Source organism: Leptonotus elevatus, chromosome 15 (genome assembly GCF_054856555.1).
Source record: "Leptonotus elevatus isolate MCC_2025b chromosome 15, RoL_Lele_1.0, whole genome shotgun sequence".
Lineage (NCBI taxonomy): Eukaryota > Metazoa > Chordata > Actinopteri > Syngnathiformes > Syngnathidae > Leptonotus > Leptonotus elevatus.
The window spans coordinates 15,815,848-15,835,753 of NC_141253.1; the positions used below are offsets into that span (position 1 = coordinate 15,815,848).

Sequence of the window (19,906 nt, forward strand, 5' to 3'; positions counted from 1 at the left end):
TATTTATGACCAAAATGCTTTACTTTGTGCCAAAGACTATTGAAAGTCAATAGGAACAAACAATGACTAGGATGACTAATCAGAAAAAACTTAAGACTGACTACATATAAAAACGACTATATTCGGATTTATTCAAAACACATACACTGTACATTTCCATTGAAAAAACATTGGAATTAACACGATTTCAACTGGTCCCAAAAATGAACATTACATGATACACGTGCCATCATTCAGATGTTTTATGGACTTCATGTGCTGCGTGAGAGCTAAAACATCCTGAAATCCGGTGCTGAGGCCAGACATGTGCTGGAAGTACGCGTCCTTCTCCACCTGCACTGACAGATTATTTACTCCCGCATCTTTCAAAATGGCCGTCACCTGCAAGAGAGCCCACAATCACACCAATCAATTACAGCAGTCTGTGATCAAGTAATTACATAAACGATACAAGCAGTCTGATATCAAGTCTGCTGGGAAACATGGAAATCAACTAAGAGGTTGCACCTGCTGAATGATGCGCTGCTCCACCACATCCGACATGATCTGGAGGTGGATGGTCCCTGCGATCATGTTGGCGGAATGTCTCCAGAAATGAGGGTCTCTGTATGACAAAACTCCTTCGATCTTCTCAATCTGGGAACAGAAACAAGAAAGTAGTAGCACACAACTTCATCCTGTCCAGGACTTCATTCATAGCAGACAATATTCGACATTGTCTACAGCGCTCCCATCTTTAGCCACAACACTTTAAACACATTTAAGGCTGGGACATGGATTTGCAATATTGATATACAGTGAACCTTTGTACTCCCGCTGTGTTGCAGATGTTAAGTGTTTTTTTTTTATGGATTTCTTTCATTTTTGTATATTCAAAGTTGCCATTTTACATTATAAGTTAGCATTAATGTAGTGCAACTTTGTTGGACAAAAAATATATGGGTTGGCTGAACATATTGGTGCTAAAATAATGAAGGTTCACTGCAGTCTTACCTTCTGTAGAGCATTGTTCAATTCCTTCTCATTCTCTAGAGGAATTCTCAGCAGAAGAACCTCACAAGCATCCTTAAGCAGAGGTATGACACTGAGGAAGATGAGGGTGGCGATGAAGAGGGAGCAAATAGGGTCAGCGATCAACCAGCCAAACTGTCGAATGAGGATTGTGGAAATGATCACGCCGACGCTGCCCAATGTATCAGCCAGGACGTGAAGGTAAACACCTGTGAAGAAGACAGGAGGATGACATCTGGTCTTCCAAAATATGACGGACATTTTTTTATTTTGCGCACCTCTCATGTTGGCATTCATGCCTCCGCCCCCGGAGCCGTGCGAATGTCCGTGTCCGCCATGTCCGTGTCCGCCGTGAGAGTGGCCGTGACCTCCGTGGCTGTGGTCGCCGTGGGAGTGGCCGTGGTGGGAGTGGCCATGATCGTGCCCCGAGCAACTTTTGCCGCCGTGGGAATGAGCGTGGCTGAAAGCGCAGATTCCCACCAGGTTGACCAATAAGCCGCCAACGGACACCGGCTACAGGAGACACCAAGTAGAGGACAAACTGATTATTCACCGCAATTTGGGCCAATCTTCATCATATTCCACAAGGTGCAGCAATCAAATGTGTCTCTAAGTCACGCTCAAACACATACGACCAGTGCCCGCATAAAGTGGGTCGAGTTCATTTCTTGCTAAACGGGTTGGTTATTTTTCTGCTTCAGATGTTGACAGGTAGAGCGTCAGGTAGAGCAAAACAAAGTGAGCCCAAATACAGTAGGAGAGACAGAACAAGAGCGAGACAACTTGCGCCCTCTTTATGGAAAAGAAAGTAGCGGGAACCCGGTGCGGTAATATTAAAACACCTGCGGCTTACAGTCGGGTGCGGCTTATATGTGTAACAAACTCAAGTATTCCCTAAATTTAGCTAGCGCGGCTTGTAGCCAGATGCGCCTTATAGTCCAGAAACTACTGTAATTGATTCCAGACTAACAAGATTAAAAATTTAATTTACCACGTATTTGATTTACAAGTAGTCCTCAACTTATAAACATAATGGGTTCCTAGAGGTTGTTTGTAAGTCGAATCACATTCCGTTTTGTTTCAAAGTTAAATTTGATTAAATTATTTTTTTTAAGAAAATAAAAATATGTAAAAAATAAATAAATACATAAATTAAATGATATACAGTATATACTGTCCATAAAGTAAATTAATTATTTAAATTTAAAAATAAAATATAGTTTTTTTTATTTTTTTATTAAAGGAAGTTACATTTAATTTCCACACAGTACAATGCAATTAAAACAAAAATAAATATGTAAAAAAAAAAGGGAAAAAAAGAAAGAAAAATAAATAAATAAAAATATGTATAAAAAAAGAGAGAAAGAAAGAAAGAAATTCAATTATATACACAGTACATTAATTAAAAAAAAAAAAAAGTAATATTATCCATCCATCCATTTACTACCGCTTATCCGGGGTCGGGTCACGGGGGCAGCAGTTTTAGGAGGGAAAGCCAGACTTCCCTCTCCCCAGCCACTTCAACCAGCTCCTCCGGTGGGATCCCAAGGCGTTAATAATAACAATAATAATAATAATAATAATAATAACAATAACAATAATAAATAATAATAATAATTAACAATAATTAAATTAAATGTTCACACAATACAACGCAATTAAAACGAAATAAATATGTTGAGGAGCTATTGAGTTGAGAGTTCATGTGAGGCTGCTGAGGTGGATGGCATTGTTGAGAGTATGTTTTCCGACTGTCACTGAAGTGCACATGACTGTGATTGGTGCGTGTGTCGATTCAAGATGGTGACCGCCGAGTCAGATTCAAGTCATCTCGAAGCTGAAGAGATATTGTTGTATATTTTGCTACTACGCCGATAAAGAAGACGACTGAGGATTGCTTCTCATGAATCATCACAGGACAGAGAGGTAGATGAAATATGGTGCTGCTCGGCGGGGTTGTGGCAGAGAGGGAAACTATAGTACAGTACTGTACTATAATGTATGATGTGGCGCACACTTATATTAACTTGCAAGTAAAATACAGCTTTTGTGGCTATCAATCAGCCTTTGTTCATATCGGCGAAGCCATCCTAAGTCAGATGTTCGTAACTAGACAACTACCTGTAATTGTGTAGAATAATTTGCTGATACTGCACATATGAGTTTGTCAGTAAGAAGTCCACGCTTAATTTAAATTAACATGAACATTTTTAGTAATCCAAGCCTTATTTGTTTAAGATAATTCCATACCTTTACAACATATACTTCCTCCTACAATTCACTGCAAAAATAAAATAAAAACTTTAGAAAAGCTGCATTCAAAAAAAAAAGAAAAAAAAAAGCTTTATTAAATTTGGGTTAGTTAATTTTGACAAAACACATGAATATCTCTACTCTACCTCTACTAAAACGCACAAAAGCTGATGTAACAAGAAGGATGGCCATAAAAGGTCATGCTTTTAGCCTCAAGGATGGATCCTTAAATAGTGTCTTTGTGACTGCTTACTGAGTGCCCATTTCTTTGTAACACTAACTTTTTGTTTGACGTTTGCAGACTGCACGTCTCGGCAGTCCTGATGTTCTTGACATGGTTTATGTTCTCAGAGTGGACAACTCTCTTGCGCACTCACACATTTGCACAACAATCTGGCTGCTATTAATGGCCAAGAAAATCTATTTGAAAATGAAGATTTTGCGCAGATTTATGTACGCAATATGAAATGAATATATAAATATTTGATCAATGCTTCGATAGAACATTGACCTGATTTAGGAACACATTTTTTAATAAGAAAAAGAGAAAAAAACTTTACTCACAGTCAGCATGTCTGTGTCTATGTTGGGAGGGTCCACTAAACGGGTAACTGACTCGATGAAGACAAAGAAAGCGATGACCATCAGGAACAGTCCATTGATGAACCCAGAGAGGATTTCAACACGGCCATAACTGGGAAGAGCGGCACATGATTGAATTTCTAATATATTATTAAAATATCTCTTGGTGAGGTGGTTTCACATTCCTCCTCAATTTTACCCATAGGAGAAGATCCTGGTAGCTTTCCAGCGGGTCATCAGGGCGGCAAACAGGCCGAGGACCAAAGCTGAGCAGTCAAACAACATGTGGAAGCCATCCGAGATCAATCCCAGGCTGTTCGTCCAAACACCATAAAAGAGCTCAACAAAGGTGAAAGCCTGGAACACATAAACCGCGTTTGACAGCAGAGGCCGTGAACTGCCATTAACACCGACAAACGGTGATAACCATGACAGGAGGCAGGAGAGCTCGGCGATATGGCCTTTACATCAAAGCTCAGATTTTTTTGAACAAAAATGCCATTTCCGATTTGAAAGTGACATTATTGTATTATATTACATTCAAAACAAGTTCATCTTTTTGTTTTGGCTCCCTTCCGGGAAGCTAAACTAACTTGCATCAACTTCCACAGAAATAACAGATGTAAATGTAATTCCTTTACAGATTATGTGAAAATATATATGTAAAAAAGGACAACTTTTCCCCCCCAAAACATGTACGCATGTGGATAAAATTGTTGGTACCCCTCTTTTAATAAGAGAAAATCCCACAGTAGCCATTCTTAATGAAAATTAACCAATTAAACCAAATCAGACATTGCTTGTGAACTGTGGTTCAACTGAATTATTGGTTTTAACCCATAAAACAGGCCAGAACAAAAATGCTTGTCGTGCTTTTCTGTAATTCGCTTTATAATATGTTCAGACAACTCGCTCCTTTGCTTCCTCTGATCAGTGTCAAGTGTGGTGCACATGTCACCAAACAGCACAGTGACGACTTGTCATGATTTAAATAGTCCAATAGATGGATTACATCTGAGAATCTAATGAGAGGGCACAACCTTGGTTTCTTTTCTAGGGGTATCATAATTTTTCAAATTTCACGAGTTTTTTTTTTAACCGCAATTCAAAACCAATGTCTAATATTCATTGGTTATTTTTCATGACATTTTCATTTAGTATTACTTTCATCTGATTGAAGTTTTATGTTTTATGTTAACTCAGTGTTTTACACGGTGGACCCCAGGCCCATGAACCAATATTGCATTGCAGTTGCACATACCAGGTTGAGACACAGGAAGTAGAAAATCTGTCTCGAGTCGTACTCCTCCAAGATCTGTTTCAAGGAATCTTTAATGAACCGTGGCAGGGACTGAGATGTGTGCTGCAAGGCGTCTCCCATGAAGTTGTACAAAGGAGTCCCTTCAGGTGAGTAACCCACCAGGGTGCCCTTTTGACCTTTCCTTGACGGGGATGAGAGGATACTGGAGGCTGCAGAGGAAAAAAAAAAAAGGATGCTTAACGCGTTGCACCTGTGTCAATGACATACATGCTTAAAGGGGACATATTATTAATACTGACTGTGAGAAATGGACAACCCCAGCCAATCATTTCAAAATACAGAATGAATGGTTTGTTTTTCTCAATGCGCGCTGCAATTGGCTGTTCAGGGTGTAGCCCGCCTCTCACCCGAAGTCAACAAGGATAGACTCTAATGACAACCTAATGAGGATAAAGCGGTATAGATAGATGCAAGAACATAATATCCACAGTCCTTCTTGGGGTTTTGTTATTTTACGTACTTTTATTTTTATGGATGGACAAACTGAAATCTGAGAAAAGCTCAAGTTGAGCAGAAAAATATATTCTAGCAAGTAATAATGTATTTTTCATCATTTCCAGATTTCCTGAACACTTTACACTTATTTCCATCCACGCACCTAAAAATTACATTATAGCAGTTTACTAGACCCCCTTTCTCATTTTTTAAAATGTTATATTGTTTATATTTGAACCAAGGGAGCTTACTAATTCGGGTTAGTGGTGGCCTCACACACGCAACATTCTTCTCTGCAGTCTGGACAAAAAGCTGTGAACATCTCCTCCAATAAGACCACAAAAAGTCCCTACATTCATCACTTTTTTTTTTTTTAAATAGTCGGCTGAGAGGTTGGAAAAGTCTAAATATAGTGACAAAGACGCTTTGTTGGAAACACTGAGTAGATTGTCATCGGTTGTCATGGCAGTAAAAGCTGTACTTGGAATTTGTATCAGATGAAGGCGTCCCTAAATTAAATTCTGAAAAAAATGCATACTGCTGGCGTTGGGCTGAAACCTCATAAGCCACAGTTTGATGAATTTATTTTCTTTTCTTTTCTTTTTCAGAAATCCGCCAGTCTGGCTAGTTCACACGTGTGGGTGCTATTTTTTTTTTATATTTAATTTTTATTTATTTTTATGTATTATTATTATTATTAGTAGTAGTAATATTAGTATGAATGTATGTATTTATTAATTATTTATTTACAAATTATTGTTATAAATTATACAAATTATTATTACAAATGATTACTTTTTGCTCTCATTCATCTTTAGGTGCATCCTACTTACACATAATGAAGAAAATGGCACTGACGAGTACCCCTCCGGAGAGCACATGTTCCGTACTGCTCTGCTGTGGTGGTTTACTCATAGAGCGCAACTGGTCGGTCAGCGGGTGAGTCCAGAAGTTGGCGAGCAGCAGGGAGCTGGAGAAGAGAGCCATGGCGCCGTATCGGGCGCACCGCTGTACCTCCATCTTTGCATTGCAGATGGCCTCCACGTAAAACTCGAGGATCATCACAGAGAAGATGATCATGGCAAAAGGCAGGATAAGAGCAGACCATGACTCCACCTTACTCTGCAGGGAAACAGGGAAAAATCTGTAAACACCCGTGACCTGAGTGTGAGTGAAGAGGAAAAACATGTGTTTGTTTTTTCTGTGTTCTTGCTAACTTGTCAATAACTATGTCACTCTATGCTCCCTGAAATTGCTGGGGATAAATAAAGTTTTTGGAATCTGAGCAAAACATGCTCATTATTTGTGTTTGGCATGACTTCTCCATCTGATTCTTCTTCTTCGTCTTGAAGACTTGAAGAAGTAGTTTTCATGACAACAAATGTGTGACAGTTTGCTAGTGCCACGAGTGGAGGTGTTTCTGTACGCACCCACTGTCATAATGGTTATAATTTACTGTGGTTTTGTAGGTTAATTTTGCAAACGAAACGTCTTGGTAGAGGTTAGAGCTGTGCAATTAATCGAAATTCAATTACAATTTCAATTATTACACTCCACAACTACAAAATCAGCAGAATCGTAAAAAAGAAAAAGATAATTAATAGTAATTTGGAGTTGAGAGACTTGTTTAAATGTATACATGTGAACCTTTTTTTTTTTTTATAATTAATTGAATAAATGTTGTTTTGTCCAAAAGGAACTTGCATAATTATAGTGTTTCAAAGAATTTTCCTTTGTTTTAATATTTTTTAAACATTTTCTTGTTTTGTACCCAAAAATAATTGATCGTCCTAATCGTGATTTCAATGATTACCAAAATAATCGTGATTAATATTTTCTTCGATCAGCCCTAGTGGAGGTAAGTGCATTATCTCACTTGAGATGATGAAATACAACAAACATTGCTCTCCATGTAAGAGCATCTCGGCTATTAAAAAAAAAAAAGAGTCGACATCATCACAATCATTTTGCACGTACTTCCACGGTGGCAGACAGCACTATGACCCAGGGCAGCAATACCACAGCAGACACTAGGTTGTCTAGGGCGTACAGGCGCTTGGCTCCACCAAGTTCCACCGAAAGTTTCCTTGAGGCAGTGTGGAAGCCAACCTTCAGGCACAGGGAGACCACTAGCAGCACAACACCACCCTGATAAGAAGAGCAGGATAATGCAGTCATTAGTTGGCTTGGGTACCAAAATATATCTAGACGGTGCTGCTGGCCCTTTCTGTTTGTCTGTTGTTTTTGTTTTTAATAAAATGCAGTTTCTACATAATGATTGTACTGAGTAACGGGGAGAACCCTAATTTATATGGGCCTAACTGAAAAAGTAATTGAAAGTAGCCGCTTGATTAAACTTAATTGATTGTGCCACCCTTGACAGCAAAATGAAAGTGAAGCATTTGCAATAACCTTTCCTATCATTGTGAAATAATTTTGGTTCACTCTTCTTCACTGGATTGTTTTAACTCAGTCATATTGGAGGGTTTTTAAGCATGAACTGTCCGTTTAAGGTCACACCACATCATCTCAATTAGGTTTAAGACCAGACTTTAACTTGATCACTCCAAAACCTTGATTTATTTTTTTTAATGGGCCAAAGGTGAAGTAGCTGGTATGTTTTGTGTCATTGTTGTGCCATGTAACACAAGATTGCACATTTGATGGCAAAAACTGATGGCCACATGTTTGCCTACAGAATTTTGGTACTGAAATAGGCAAGCAGCCCTAGACCATCACTGCTACATTATTTTCTTTTGATCAAATGCTGTGTTTCTTTTGTTGTTTTCACAACAGATATAAGGGGCCACTAACGTTCCAAAAAGTTAAAGTTTTGTCTTGTCAGTCCACTGCACAGTTTTTTTTTTATATTTACAGTATAGCTTCTCTATTGTATAAGCGTAGATGACGACGTGTTTTGATTTATGTCACCACCATATAAACAAAAACATTTTTGGGAAATTGAGGACTCGCGGTACTTACTTTGTGATCTGCAACACCCAAAAATGAGATGGCAGTGTACAGGAAGTGAGTTAGTGCACTGTCGTGATGTCCCTCAGCTAATTTCAAGAGAGGTTAAGGCTCACATGCAGGAAACAGAGAACTTTGATATTTAAAAAAAAAAAAAGAAGAAGAAAAGAGTAACATATAACTACTAAGGATACGATGTTCTGCCATTTTTGCCATGAGATCATCATTGTCGAAGAGGAGTAGGCAGATCACTGCGATGATGAAGAGAGCAGCACCCCTGGTCTGGAAGACAGACGTGTACTAGTTCAGTCATCAGAATGTAAGGGAATCTTAGAAGTTGAAGGAAAAAGCAGCATCACTTCACTGAACTACAACATGGCAGGATGGGATAAGTGCCCCTTCTCCTTTCTATGATTAACTCAGAAGAAAATGCTTAAAGTTTAAGGGTTAGAATTTGGTCAAAAAGCTCAAAATATGATGCATTACAACAACGAGAGCAAAGACGATTTCACGTGTTGTCTGGTATTTAAGTCAATAATAAAGACAAAAGAAATGGGAATACAGTATTACAGTATGACTCATACAATAATTGCAAAGTCATTAGTATATGAAGGAGAAAGATTGTAAGTTGGTCTCACACAATGGAGAGCTGTTGTGTATATATACACCAACCGTACAGTATATGCTCAATAATTGCTACCACTCTAATGGAGGCTATGCGTTATATCATTTGCATTGACCAAACAGACTACAGACAGCAGCGTGTGTAGCTCCCATTCACACGCAGTTATAAAATGAAGTCCTCACAATTTTTTTTTTATTGTTTCCATTACAGGTCAATAAAGAAAATACACAACCATGTCTATTATACAAGGAACTACAGCAGAAGCTGAATATGACACCAACACTTCAACAACAATTACTGTTGCACATTTTGTAAATGAGAACCATTTACCTTTGCTGGCCCGCCTCCAGAACTGGTGAAGAGGACACCAAGGAGAGCAATTATCACCACATCACTGTGCTCAAAAAGCAGTAATGTCCTGTGAAAGACACAAGGAAAACCCTCTCGTTGTATTACATTCAAACATCAAATTATTATGTCATATAATGTGCATTTACCTCAGCGGTCCACAGAGAGTGAGACCAAAAAAGCCTAGTAGGGATATGATGCAACTGAAAACACTGTGCTTGAGTAACTTTATCCACTAGAAAGAATGACAAGAAAATGGATTAATCATCATACCACAATATATATGTGACGCAAGAAACATTCTTTTTCTGTTTCCTATGGAATGATGGATTCTCACACAAATGAAACGGAAGAAAAATCAACACACTGTACCTGTCTTTTGGAGATGACTTTTCCAGAGGAAAAGGGCTTTTGAAAGACAAGTAAAACAACAGCAGACCTGAGAATAATGGAATAATGTCAAATTCAGCATTCTTTATTGATTGAAGACATTTCTACTCTATTCAAATGGCTTTGTGTGACTTTTTTATCATGCGGTTCCCACAAACCAGATTCTATTATAGTACTTGTTTTAGAATTAGCGATTGTTTCATAATTTAAATGGAAAATTATTGGGTGCATGGCATGGCCATTCGTAGGAATGACCACTCTCATCACAATTTGTAGTCATAAATATTGAACACGTCCAACATTTAAGATTGTCGGCACAGACTGTTTTCAAAGCAAATCGGGGAGGGGAGGAAAATATAACTTACACCCAAGACAACCGGATAATTATTACACAAGATATTTCAGAGACATCCACGATTTGGGGCCCTTTTCTGATTATGATCATAAAGGAAGGGAACATTTTCAAATTTGGCCAGAGTGTCAGTATATGATTGCAGCGATTAAGAAGGGAGGAAATATCTTTTGAAATAAATAAAACATCAACTACTAATAGACTTCTGAATACTCACCCCAACTTTAATATGAAGATGAACTGCACAATGTGAACGACCTTTAGTATGTCATAAGATTCGAATATCCCCAAGGCCTTCAAGATCTTTGAGATGACCAGTAGCACTATGTACGTGGTTAACCTGCAGGTGAAAAGGACAAGCATACAATAAGCATGTTGTTAGAGGAGTACCTGAGTGCTACAAACGTTACCATTAATACATATTTTACCTGGAATTAGGAACCTCAACCATCCCAAGTTGTCCTCCAGAAAGGACGTTGTTACTGTATTTCTCGTCCATTTTCAGCCGGTCGGCTTGATGATGGATGTCCCACGTATCTTTATAGCATTTCTGCTACCTAAGTGAATTTAACTTGAAGCTCATTTAGCAGCGAAGCGCAGCTACAGCTTTCGCTTTGCTTGTATTTAAAATACTGTCATAATTGTACTTTATAAACACCGTCGTTAGCAAATAAACCACAGAACAGAAAAGCAGCTTTCTGCCGAAGTTAGCTACGCGCTAGCTAGCCAGCTGGAGTAACAGTAACACCACTTGTAGACGCCCGTCCACGTTGTAACACGTCTTTTAAAAGTGTATATATGAACCGTAATAATTTAAGACATACAAACGGCGTTTTTTTTTTTTCAAAAACAGTTGCAAAAATCCTTACAGACTAAGCCAAATTGAGCTCAAGCCACTTCCGGACAAGATAAACAATCCACGTCATGTATGGCTTCAAAAGAGTCACTACTGCGCGGCTGGTGCAGTCAGTGGACCGTTTTAGTTCGTGGGATGCACGATTGCGTATTTGCGCAAGAATGGGGGATCACACAATTGTAAAAAATAAAAACGCAACGTCAACATTTGAATGTTTTTTGAGTTACATAAAGAAGATAATGAAAATTACAGTGTGTGTTTGTCGTGTGCCTTGTTGTTTAAATGCAACAATTTATTAAATCCTTTATTATTCTGGGGTGTCTTGGTTGGCACCGATGATTCTTAGGGGTTGGAATCATGCTGTCCTTTGAAGACGCCAAATCACTATGTAATATCAAACATATGAGCAAGAATGGGTCCTTCCGTGGGTTCTTCCGGCCCTTGGGGATAGTAACTGTTTTACATTTTGTCCATTGGAGGGCGTACTGACGACCACTTATGAAAATCTGAAATTGGCTGCTACTATGCTATGGTTTGACACCTGATACAGATACATTTGTGAATTAAGGTACCAAGTTTCCAGAGCAAAGTCAACCTACTTCATAAAGCCTAAATTGCTGTGCCATATTTGCACTGTGAAAAATACAATTATGTTAAAATTGAAATGTACTGTAAAAATATTTCAAGACATATTGCAAAATTGACTTTTTTCATTTTATTTTCCAGAGAGTAAGTTAAACATAAACAACTGAAATAATGTGGTTGCACAAGTGTGCACACCCTCTTATAACTGTAATGTGGCTGTGTTCAGAATTAACCATAACAATCATAAAATTAAAATCCATCAACTCAAGAATTTTATTTATGTGAAAGAAACCCAAAATGTTTAGTTTAAAGCATCTTGCAAACAATTGTTAATCATTTCATCTTGTCTTCATTCCCATACACATGGTAAAATTATGTAGTGTCTGCTATTATTGCAAGTTATCCACTTCGCTCGAACATCAACTAAATAAAATACAATGATCATGTCATGTCTACTAATTTAAATATATGAGACCCTTGACTAAAATTCCAGTGAAGTGGTTTCTTAGTGTGGTCCACACAGTCCAAGAAGGATGTTCTCAAAATGATGTTTTGTGTCTTCCTGTGAAACACAGTCAAAGAAATGCAAATTTTATGACTATTATTTAACTACAACTTTGCTTCTCAAAATAGGTTGCATCTTTGATTTTACCAGTATGTCTTCCTGTAGCGTTCTATCATACATGGCTCTGTATTCTTCCAATATCTTCTTCAGGTCGACCTCAGAGCGGCTCACCAGCACCCGGATCAGTGTATCTTCGCACGTGCCGTGGCGCTGTGAGAGCACATTAGTGATCCAAAAAGATTGTTCAAGCAGAGGGCTAAGCTAATGGACCAGACCACCCTGGTGACAATATTTTAAAATACAATTAAATAAACAAGAAAGCCTATTGTTGTGTTCATTCATACCTCCATAGCTCGATGGAGCTTTTCAGCAAAGAACGCAGGTGTGCTCCATGCACATTTCACTTGACAGAAAATAAACAAAATATTATGGCTTTAGATTGCATCCATTCATAAATCCTTGGGTTATCAAGCTTTCTTATCTGATGTATTTTACCAAATCATCCAGACAATTAGAAAACGGTTGGTATAAGTACAGGGGTCAGCAAAAAAGCAATTTTAGGCCAAATAAATAACCAAATATGTGTCTGGAGCCGCAAAACATTTGAAGATTGTGATGAAGGAAATAGTGTGTTAGTGTTAGTCTAATGTACTGAGGGCCCAAGAGTGAATTAGAGCTGCACCACAACACAAAAATATGCAGCATCCAATACTTTGACATTCATTTTCTTCTACCTTAGTCTTTAGTTTTTGGATTTATTTATTTGTGTGTGTGTGTAATTTTTCATACTTCATTTTTTAAACATATTTAGACTTTTCTGCCTTTCTGTAAAATGTCTGACGTTTTTGGCAATTTTATGGGCATATTGTTAATTTTCTGCCTCTATTCGTCCTTTTTTGGGACATTTTATGGCTATTTTTGTTGACGTTTTTTTCTGCATTTTGCTAGCAAATTTCTGACATGTTTGGCAATTTTGTGGACATTTAATAGTCATTTTTGGGATTTCTTCTTTTGTTTCTGGACATGTTATAGTTACTTTTTGAACATTTCCTTTCCTGCCTTTGTTCATAAAAAAAAAAGAGGAAAATTTTCGGACTTTTGGGGAAATTCCTCAAATATTTTATGGTAATTTTCTGCCTTTGTTTGTTTTTTGGAAATTTTTTCTTTTCTGTCTTTTTGCAATTCAATTCTCTGACATTTTTGGCATGGGCATTGTATGGTAAATTTCAGCTTTTTCTCTTATTTTTTAGACATTTTATGATCACTTTTTGTACATTTTTAGGTACGTAATTAAAAAAATGAAAAGAAATTCTGACAACTTTCGGACATTTTGGGAATACGTATTTATTTATTTTTTTAAATCTAAATCATGGATTCATTTGAAGAATGTTTTCTAAAAAAAAAACTAATAAAAATAAATTATATATATATATATATATATATATATATATAAAAGAAGAAGCAGAAATTTATATATATATATAAATTTCTGCTTCTTCTTTTTTTTTTTTTTTATCCACAGGGGGCCACGAGAGAGGGACCAGAGAGCCACACACTTATTTCAATGTAAGTGTCTGTGTACGGTATTTGAATGGAAGTAACACTGAGTACATGCTTACCTATGTCAAGGAGACAATCTTCAATATCTCCCCGCAGCTCCATGTTCAGAGCTTTAGGTAGTGTCATGTCACTGACACAAGCGTACTTCTGGAATGCTATCAGGCAAAGGATCACACTATCAAATATGAAATATTTTTTCGGCCACACAGTTAACTTCTTAGTAACTGCACATTTGAATTCTCTATTCTGCAAGGCACGTTCCACCTGTTACCCAAGATGGGTGTGGCTCCACCTGTTTGCTCACTTCAGAATGAATGCCAGATCTAGTAAGTCAAGCATAGCAGGTGAAGCGTTCACATGCTTTTCAGGCACACACTTACTTTTGGTGAGTTGAGGTCCGCTACGTGTAGTCAGGATGTCTAAGAAGGCAGCGATGTCGACGCCTTTTTTGTTTTCACCAGCTTCAAACAGTGTCTGCAGGGACATAACACAATTTGAATACCGGTAATAAATGTGGAATTGATGCAAAGATTGAAGGAGGTGTTTATCTAATTTTACCTCTGCATCCTTTTGGGCCAGAGCCATGTCAACTTTTGTGCTTTCATTTTTGTTTGCTTTCAACATATCCAGAAGGGCTGTGGTGAAATCACCCCTGGTTTCATCCTTTATAACATCCTCCAGGTCATCCCCATACACTGAGGGAAAACAGGGTTGAAATGCTGAATAGATTAGACAAATGCAATCTTCAAAATGACATCTGAATGATTGCAGCTATTTGCGCACACTGCAACTCCACTGTTATGCTAGGACAATAGTGGTGTCCAAACTATGGCTTGGGGGCCATTTGTGGGTGCCCAACATTTTTTAGCGGGCCCCGACAAGATAACATTTGACATGGCCCGCAATGCTAGTTAAAAATGGTTGTGGTGGGTGTCGAAAAGATAGTCAAAACCTTCTTTATAGACCCTCTTCAATTGTCTGATCTGTTCATTTGACCTGGTTGCCAAAACCTCCACAAGGACATCTTCATCTGTGCCCAGTCTCTGTTGCAATAAAGTGAAATGTTATTGATTTATACAATTCAGGGAATGATTTCTTGATATTATGACACTATACTAAAATTAAAACTGGTTTTAAGTTAACAGTCTCTCATTCATATTTTGTTTACCAGTAAAAATATTTGAATTTATTGTGAATTTTCAGAAATGATGATGCTGAGGAGATGTTTAAAATACTAGATCGGACTAAAAAATATTATTACAAAAATATATTACAAATAAAAATTATTTGTAATAAAAATATATACAAATATTAGATTTTCTAAGCATAACATTGTCATGTACCTTTGTTGCATCTCTGATCAGGTAGGCATCAAAGTGGGCTGGCGGCATCAATAAGGCCACGCAGATGTCTTCTAAATCTGACCTGAGCGCACTCTTCAGCGCTCGCTCCAACGGCTGCAACGCATTGACAGAAGAAGAAAAGCAGCATACAAACAACAATTATATTCAATTAGTCCACATTTTATTTATTTATTTTCTCGCCACACTTTTCAACTCTTCCAACATTAACCAATGTAGACTGTTGATTTTTACCAGACTAAAGGGGTGGGTCGATTTGTGATTAAAAAAACATAAATAATTTTTATCATCTTGAAAATAATATATTATAAATATTATTATAAATAATTTAGTTACATTATTTATAAACTAGTGGTGTCAAAATGAGTGCGTTCATTTAGAGTTAGTTTAAAGTTCTTTTAATGCCACTATTTTTTTTAAAACTCGCAATTAATGACCGCCCCTTAATTGGAAATCCTGTACTGGGGGAATTGTATTTTACAATTTAAAAAATATGCACAATTTCACAAGTTACTTCATGTTAAAGATTAGATAGCTCTTAATATGAAAAGATAAATGCACTAAGCTGTCACCATCTTACAAATGCAATACCGCCATCTAGTGGCAGAAAAATGGCACACATCAATATCACACTCGGTTTTTACAGTACAGGACATCTTTTTAATTTAAACTCAATTTTATGAATTATTATGACATTTCTGTGTCAATGACGAAAAGATGCAGCCATATTTCTAAGAGTTTCACATTTTTTCCCACTTTTATGTTCACAAGAGTATATTGTACATTTTATTGTAAATTTAGAAGCGATATAAAATTAACTATTGAAGTAATGCAATTAATTATTAAAACATTTATTCAACTGACACCCTTATTAAACACAAACCAATATTATATATGGTATATATTATATAGGCTAATAGTGAAATGGCTAATGTAAATGTCTATAAACCTTTCAAATCTAAAATATTGCCATGCAAAATTAGACATTGCATTAGCAGCACTTTTATGATTCTGTAGTTTTGTAACACGGTACCTTGTTGCGACAATTATACTGGGAGTTGGATTCACACAGAAGCATGTTGAACTAGTGGTCAACACTTCTTCATGCTTCACAGTTCTGATTGGGTGGGTTTGTTTTTCGTTAGCTTCCTCGCACATTTCAAATACATCCATGGTAATTGAAGATTCATAGGTGAAAATGTGATTCTGAATATCGACGCCTTCTTAACTCATTCAAACCTAAAAACGTATAAATACATTTTTAATACTTTGTCCTTCACTCCCAAAAACGTATTTAGCCTTTTTTTCATGCGAGAGCATTCAGAAGGCTTTGATACAGCTTCTGACATGAAGAGGCCGCTTAAAGCAATGGTAGTTATTACAAAAAACGGCCAGCAGGTGGCAGCAGAGTATAAGAGATCAGCCGGGGGCCATGTTGCAACAAGCTCCTTTTTCCAGTGTTTTCAACTGGTTTGTGAGTAATGATGAAACTTATCTACATCTAAAGCTATATTCTATTGCTAAACAGTTGTACAAATGTACTTTTGTTCCCGATGAAAGAAGAGACTATAATCTTTCTTTTGGTAGAGTCCATGTTTTTATAGCAATATAACTGAATATTCTGTGGACTTTGCAAAATCAGTCAAACTCCAGTATATCAGCTGGGAGCGAAGGGGGTTGCTTCAGTGAAAATGGCTCGGAGTGAATGAGTTAAAACAATCGCCTAAGTCTTTATTTTGTATTTTTGTTTTTGTTGAGATTTTTCAGGAAACAAAAAAATTGTCAAATTGCTGGGTTAGGGTAATTTGTTAACCAATCAGGGAGTAAGCCACCTCCTGCCCAAAGTCAACTGGAATAGGCGTCCGGTACACCCAAAACCATAATAAGGAAAAGTGCTATTGAAAATGGATGCATTGGATGAACCCAGAAATTGACATGATCATTGGTAGTGTGTGTGTACATCTTGTGTGGGTTTGATTCCCAGCCCTGTATGGAACTACCTGCTTATGGTCAGCCTCGTAAACAACTTTGATCTTCTGTCTCTGCTCATTGTTTCGTTTGACCAAAACTGAAATGATCACATCCTCCTCCACATCTGCAAGAGAGAAAATGTACTTTTCTGTTATCATGTCACAACAAGTAGTAGAAGTAAGCCTTTCAAGCTTTATACTGAGCCCATTTCAGAGTGAGACAGTCTTTGTAGTTTCAAGAACGAATGAAGTCACCTTCTATCGGCCATTAGAAAGACTGCAAGTTTCCGGTACTCAAATTCGACACACCCTCAATGGGCCAATAACGTAGGCTATGTTTAGTTTCTTTAGACAATAAATGAGCAATAGCTTATATTGTGCATCCATTGCATTAAGGCCTGTCATTCAGTATTTTTAATAATCAAATGTGCAGATTTGAAAGATGACACATACCTTTACTGTCAATGGCAGTCTGCAGAACGTCAGCATCTGCGCTTGCACTGAAGTTCGGGTACGGGGCCACTGTTCCGTAAAACACAGGCGTCGCCTTTCCTTTAACCTAAAAGAATAGGCACAGAAATGTTTGTTTTCACTCTGAGAATCCACGGAAGCGTCAGTGCTACTCACTTTAATGGTGTCATTCTCAGGGTCTCTGTCATGAATGATATTTTGGTAGAATTTCCTGAAGAAAGACATCTTTCCTGGGCAAGATGGTCAAAAATGATCTTGGGGGAAAAAAAGTCTGATTGAATGAAGGAAGATGAATTCTTCTTCATGTTTAAAGCTTTGAGAAACTTACCTGTGCTATTCAAGACGGTCTTCACCTTGCACTTTGTAGATAAGAAAGGTAAAGAAGTTTTCAAGTTGTAACTCCACCCATCAGATGATTATGCAGAAAAAAATCTGGCAGACTTTCGTGTCACCTGCACAAGATGAGCCAATCGTCTGCCGCCTCTCCAAACACGACACACCCTGACCTAACAATCAATAGGTTTTTACATCCCTGACAGGTTGGGTGACTTCTGTTCAGGCTTGTATTGTAAATAAACGCTTAACCCTGTAACCAAACAATGCGCAACTCACATGAACTTGCAATGCTGCAGGTAAAGGTTGTAACTCACACAAACAAACAAACAAACAAACAGTATGTTTACCCAACTTACTAATGCTAAGTAAAGGCTTCTCTGAAATCACCATCATGACAATGTGCTCTTGTATTACGTGGCTGAACCTGATCATCTACATTTTTCTCCTCTGTCCGCAGTCAGCAAAGTGGGCAAACACTTTTAACACGGGTGAATGAACGTTTAAAAAATAAGTTCACGCTATTGAAAAAAAGCTTTTTGTGCAAGCAGTGCAGGTCCGAGCCACATGGCACCCTGTGCGATACCCACCTTTGGCACCCACCACTAACACACACACAGATGAAAAAGACACCGGAATATTTTGTTTAAAATAAATTGAATTATAAACAAATAACAATATAGCCTCAGTAAAGAGCAAATGCACTTAGGAAAGCAAAAAAATACATAAATCTTGCATATCATGAGGCTTTCTGGCCTTCCTTGATGCAAAATCATCAATGATGCTCTTGGCTAATCTGCTGGCTGCTCGCCCGACACTTGTCTATTTCTGCTACCCACCCTGCATAGCTTCTACAGAGTCCAAAAGAGGTACAAATTCTCCAAACAAACGGCAATGATTGTTGCTAGCCCATTATAAATAACAAGAACATTTCACATAGCATTTTCCCAAACTTTGTAATGATGTCCTGTGCAGGCCAATGTTATTATAGTTAACAGAAACTAGTGAAATAATTACAACTAATAAAAAAAAAAAGATGAATACTGAAATAAAATGACAATGCTTTTTTTTTTTAATGAACTGAAACTACATCATTTTTGTTATTTAATATACATGAGCTTTTCAGGGTTCATTTTAAATGCAAGAACAACACTGAAGAGTTTTTGTACATCTGTATGTGGAATGAAAATTTGGAACAGGCTTAGTACTGATTTAAAACAATGTCCAAACATAGACCAGTTCAAAAATAAATATAAAATCAACATTTTTAAAAAGTATAGGGAAGAAGTGCTTTTTAATGAAAAGTAACATTGGTTGATGTTATTATTATTATTGCATTATAATTAGTATTGTTGCTATTGATAAGAAAAACATATATATGCATATGTAAAAGTATGACAATATATGCATAAGGTACACTGTTCAATGTGTTCATTATTAATAATTACTATAATAACCTTTGTTATTAATAGTCAAGATATATTAGCTGTATGCTAGCAGTTTATTTTTAATTTTTTTGGTTTACTATACATACCTACTATTTATTGTGTAACGAATGCTAAAAGGGGTAGGACCTATTAAGTTTATACTTATTCCTTCTCCTTTTCAAACATGTATGTGTTCAAGTAGCTCATGATTGGGCTGTAAAAAAAATAAAATCAAAAAATCAAAACTGTAATATAACAGAATTGTACTTTTTATTTTACCGTTTTTTTCTGTATTTTAAAAATATCATTTAATTTCCAAAAATAAACTCTCATTATACATGTCAAATGTAAAATAACATGAAATCCCTGTAACTGTAATTTGTAATTTTACCATAATTTTTTTGTGAATTGACAATTTTTTAAAAGTGAAAATAACTATAATTTCTGTAATGTCCTATAGATGGTAGCGTTCATTGTATTAACATTTATTT

The 19,906-nt window shown here is 37.0% G+C and overlaps 2 protein-coding genes and 1 long non-coding RNA gene across 3 annotated transcripts; 1 reads left to right on the top strand and 2 right to left on the bottom strand.

The window, feature by feature from the left end:
- Positions 1-107: 107 nt before the first annotated feature.
- slc30a5 (solute carrier family 30 member 5) lies at positions 108-11,214 on the bottom strand. The gene is made up of 16 exons (XM_086097388.1): positions 10,716-11,214; positions 10,505-10,627; positions 9,918-9,984; positions 9,695-9,780; positions 9,528-9,615; positions 8,767-8,854; positions 8,585-8,661; positions 7,580-7,750; positions 6,436-6,724; positions 5,108-5,316; positions 4,046-4,203; positions 3,829-3,958; positions 1,290-1,524; positions 994-1,220; positions 508-636; positions 108-381 (listed from the first exon to the last, which is right to left on the bottom strand). Exons 1-16 carry the CDS (start codon positions 10,784-10,786, stop codon positions 211-213), a joined length of 2,319 nt encoding a protein of 772 aa, XP_085953514.1. The 5' UTR covers positions 10,787-11,214; the 3' UTR covers positions 108-210.
- LOC147162145 (uncharacterized) lies at positions 2,649-6,853 on the top strand. The gene is made up of 5 exons (XR_015097300.1): positions 2,649-2,937; positions 4,052-4,195; positions 5,050-5,253; positions 6,211-6,239; positions 6,421-6,853. It is a non-coding gene; the product is annotated as an uncharacterized LOC147162145 (long non-coding RNA).
- Positions 11,215-11,843: 629 nt separating the features above from the next.
- LOC147162146 (annexin A1-like) lies at positions 11,844-18,093 on the bottom strand. The gene is made up of 12 exons (XM_086097659.1): positions 17,984-18,093; positions 17,812-17,909; positions 17,638-17,743; positions 17,215-17,309; positions 15,197-15,310; positions 14,806-14,896; positions 14,412-14,548; positions 14,234-14,327; positions 13,913-14,008; positions 12,638-12,696; positions 12,381-12,503; positions 11,844-12,290 (listed from the first exon to the last, which is right to left on the bottom strand). Exons 2-12 carry the CDS (start codon positions 17,878-17,880, stop codon positions 12,234-12,236), a joined length of 1,041 nt encoding a protein of 346 aa, XP_085953785.1. The 5' UTR covers positions 17,881-17,909; positions 17,984-18,093; the 3' UTR covers positions 11,844-12,233.
- Positions 18,094-19,906: the final 1,813 nt, after the last annotated feature.

Coding starts and splice junctions, on each gene's coding strand:
- LOC147162146 (XM_086097659.1), bottom strand. CDS start 17,880: ATGTCTTTCTTCAGGAAATTCTACCAAAATATCATTCATGACAGAGAC. Junction 14,549..14,805: donor GAAGAGGGTCTATAAAGAAG/GTTTTGACTATC, acceptor GTTTTCCCTCAG/TGTATGGGGATGACCTGGAG. Junction 12,291..12,380: donor CGCTACAGGAAGACATACTG/GTAAAATCAAAG, acceptor TGTGTTTCACAG/GAAGACACAAAACATCATTT.
- slc30a5 (XM_086097388.1), bottom strand. CDS start 10,786: ATGGACGAGAAATACAGTAACAACGTCCTTTCTGGAGGACAACTTGGG. Junction 9,985..10,504: donor ATCTTCATATTAAAGTTGGG/GTGAGTATTCAG, acceptor CATTATTCTCAG/GTCTGCTGTTGTTTTACTTG. Junction 1,221..1,289: donor CATGAATGCCAACATGAGAG/GTGCGCAAAATA, acceptor TCTTCTTCACAG/GTGTTTACCTTCACGTCCTG.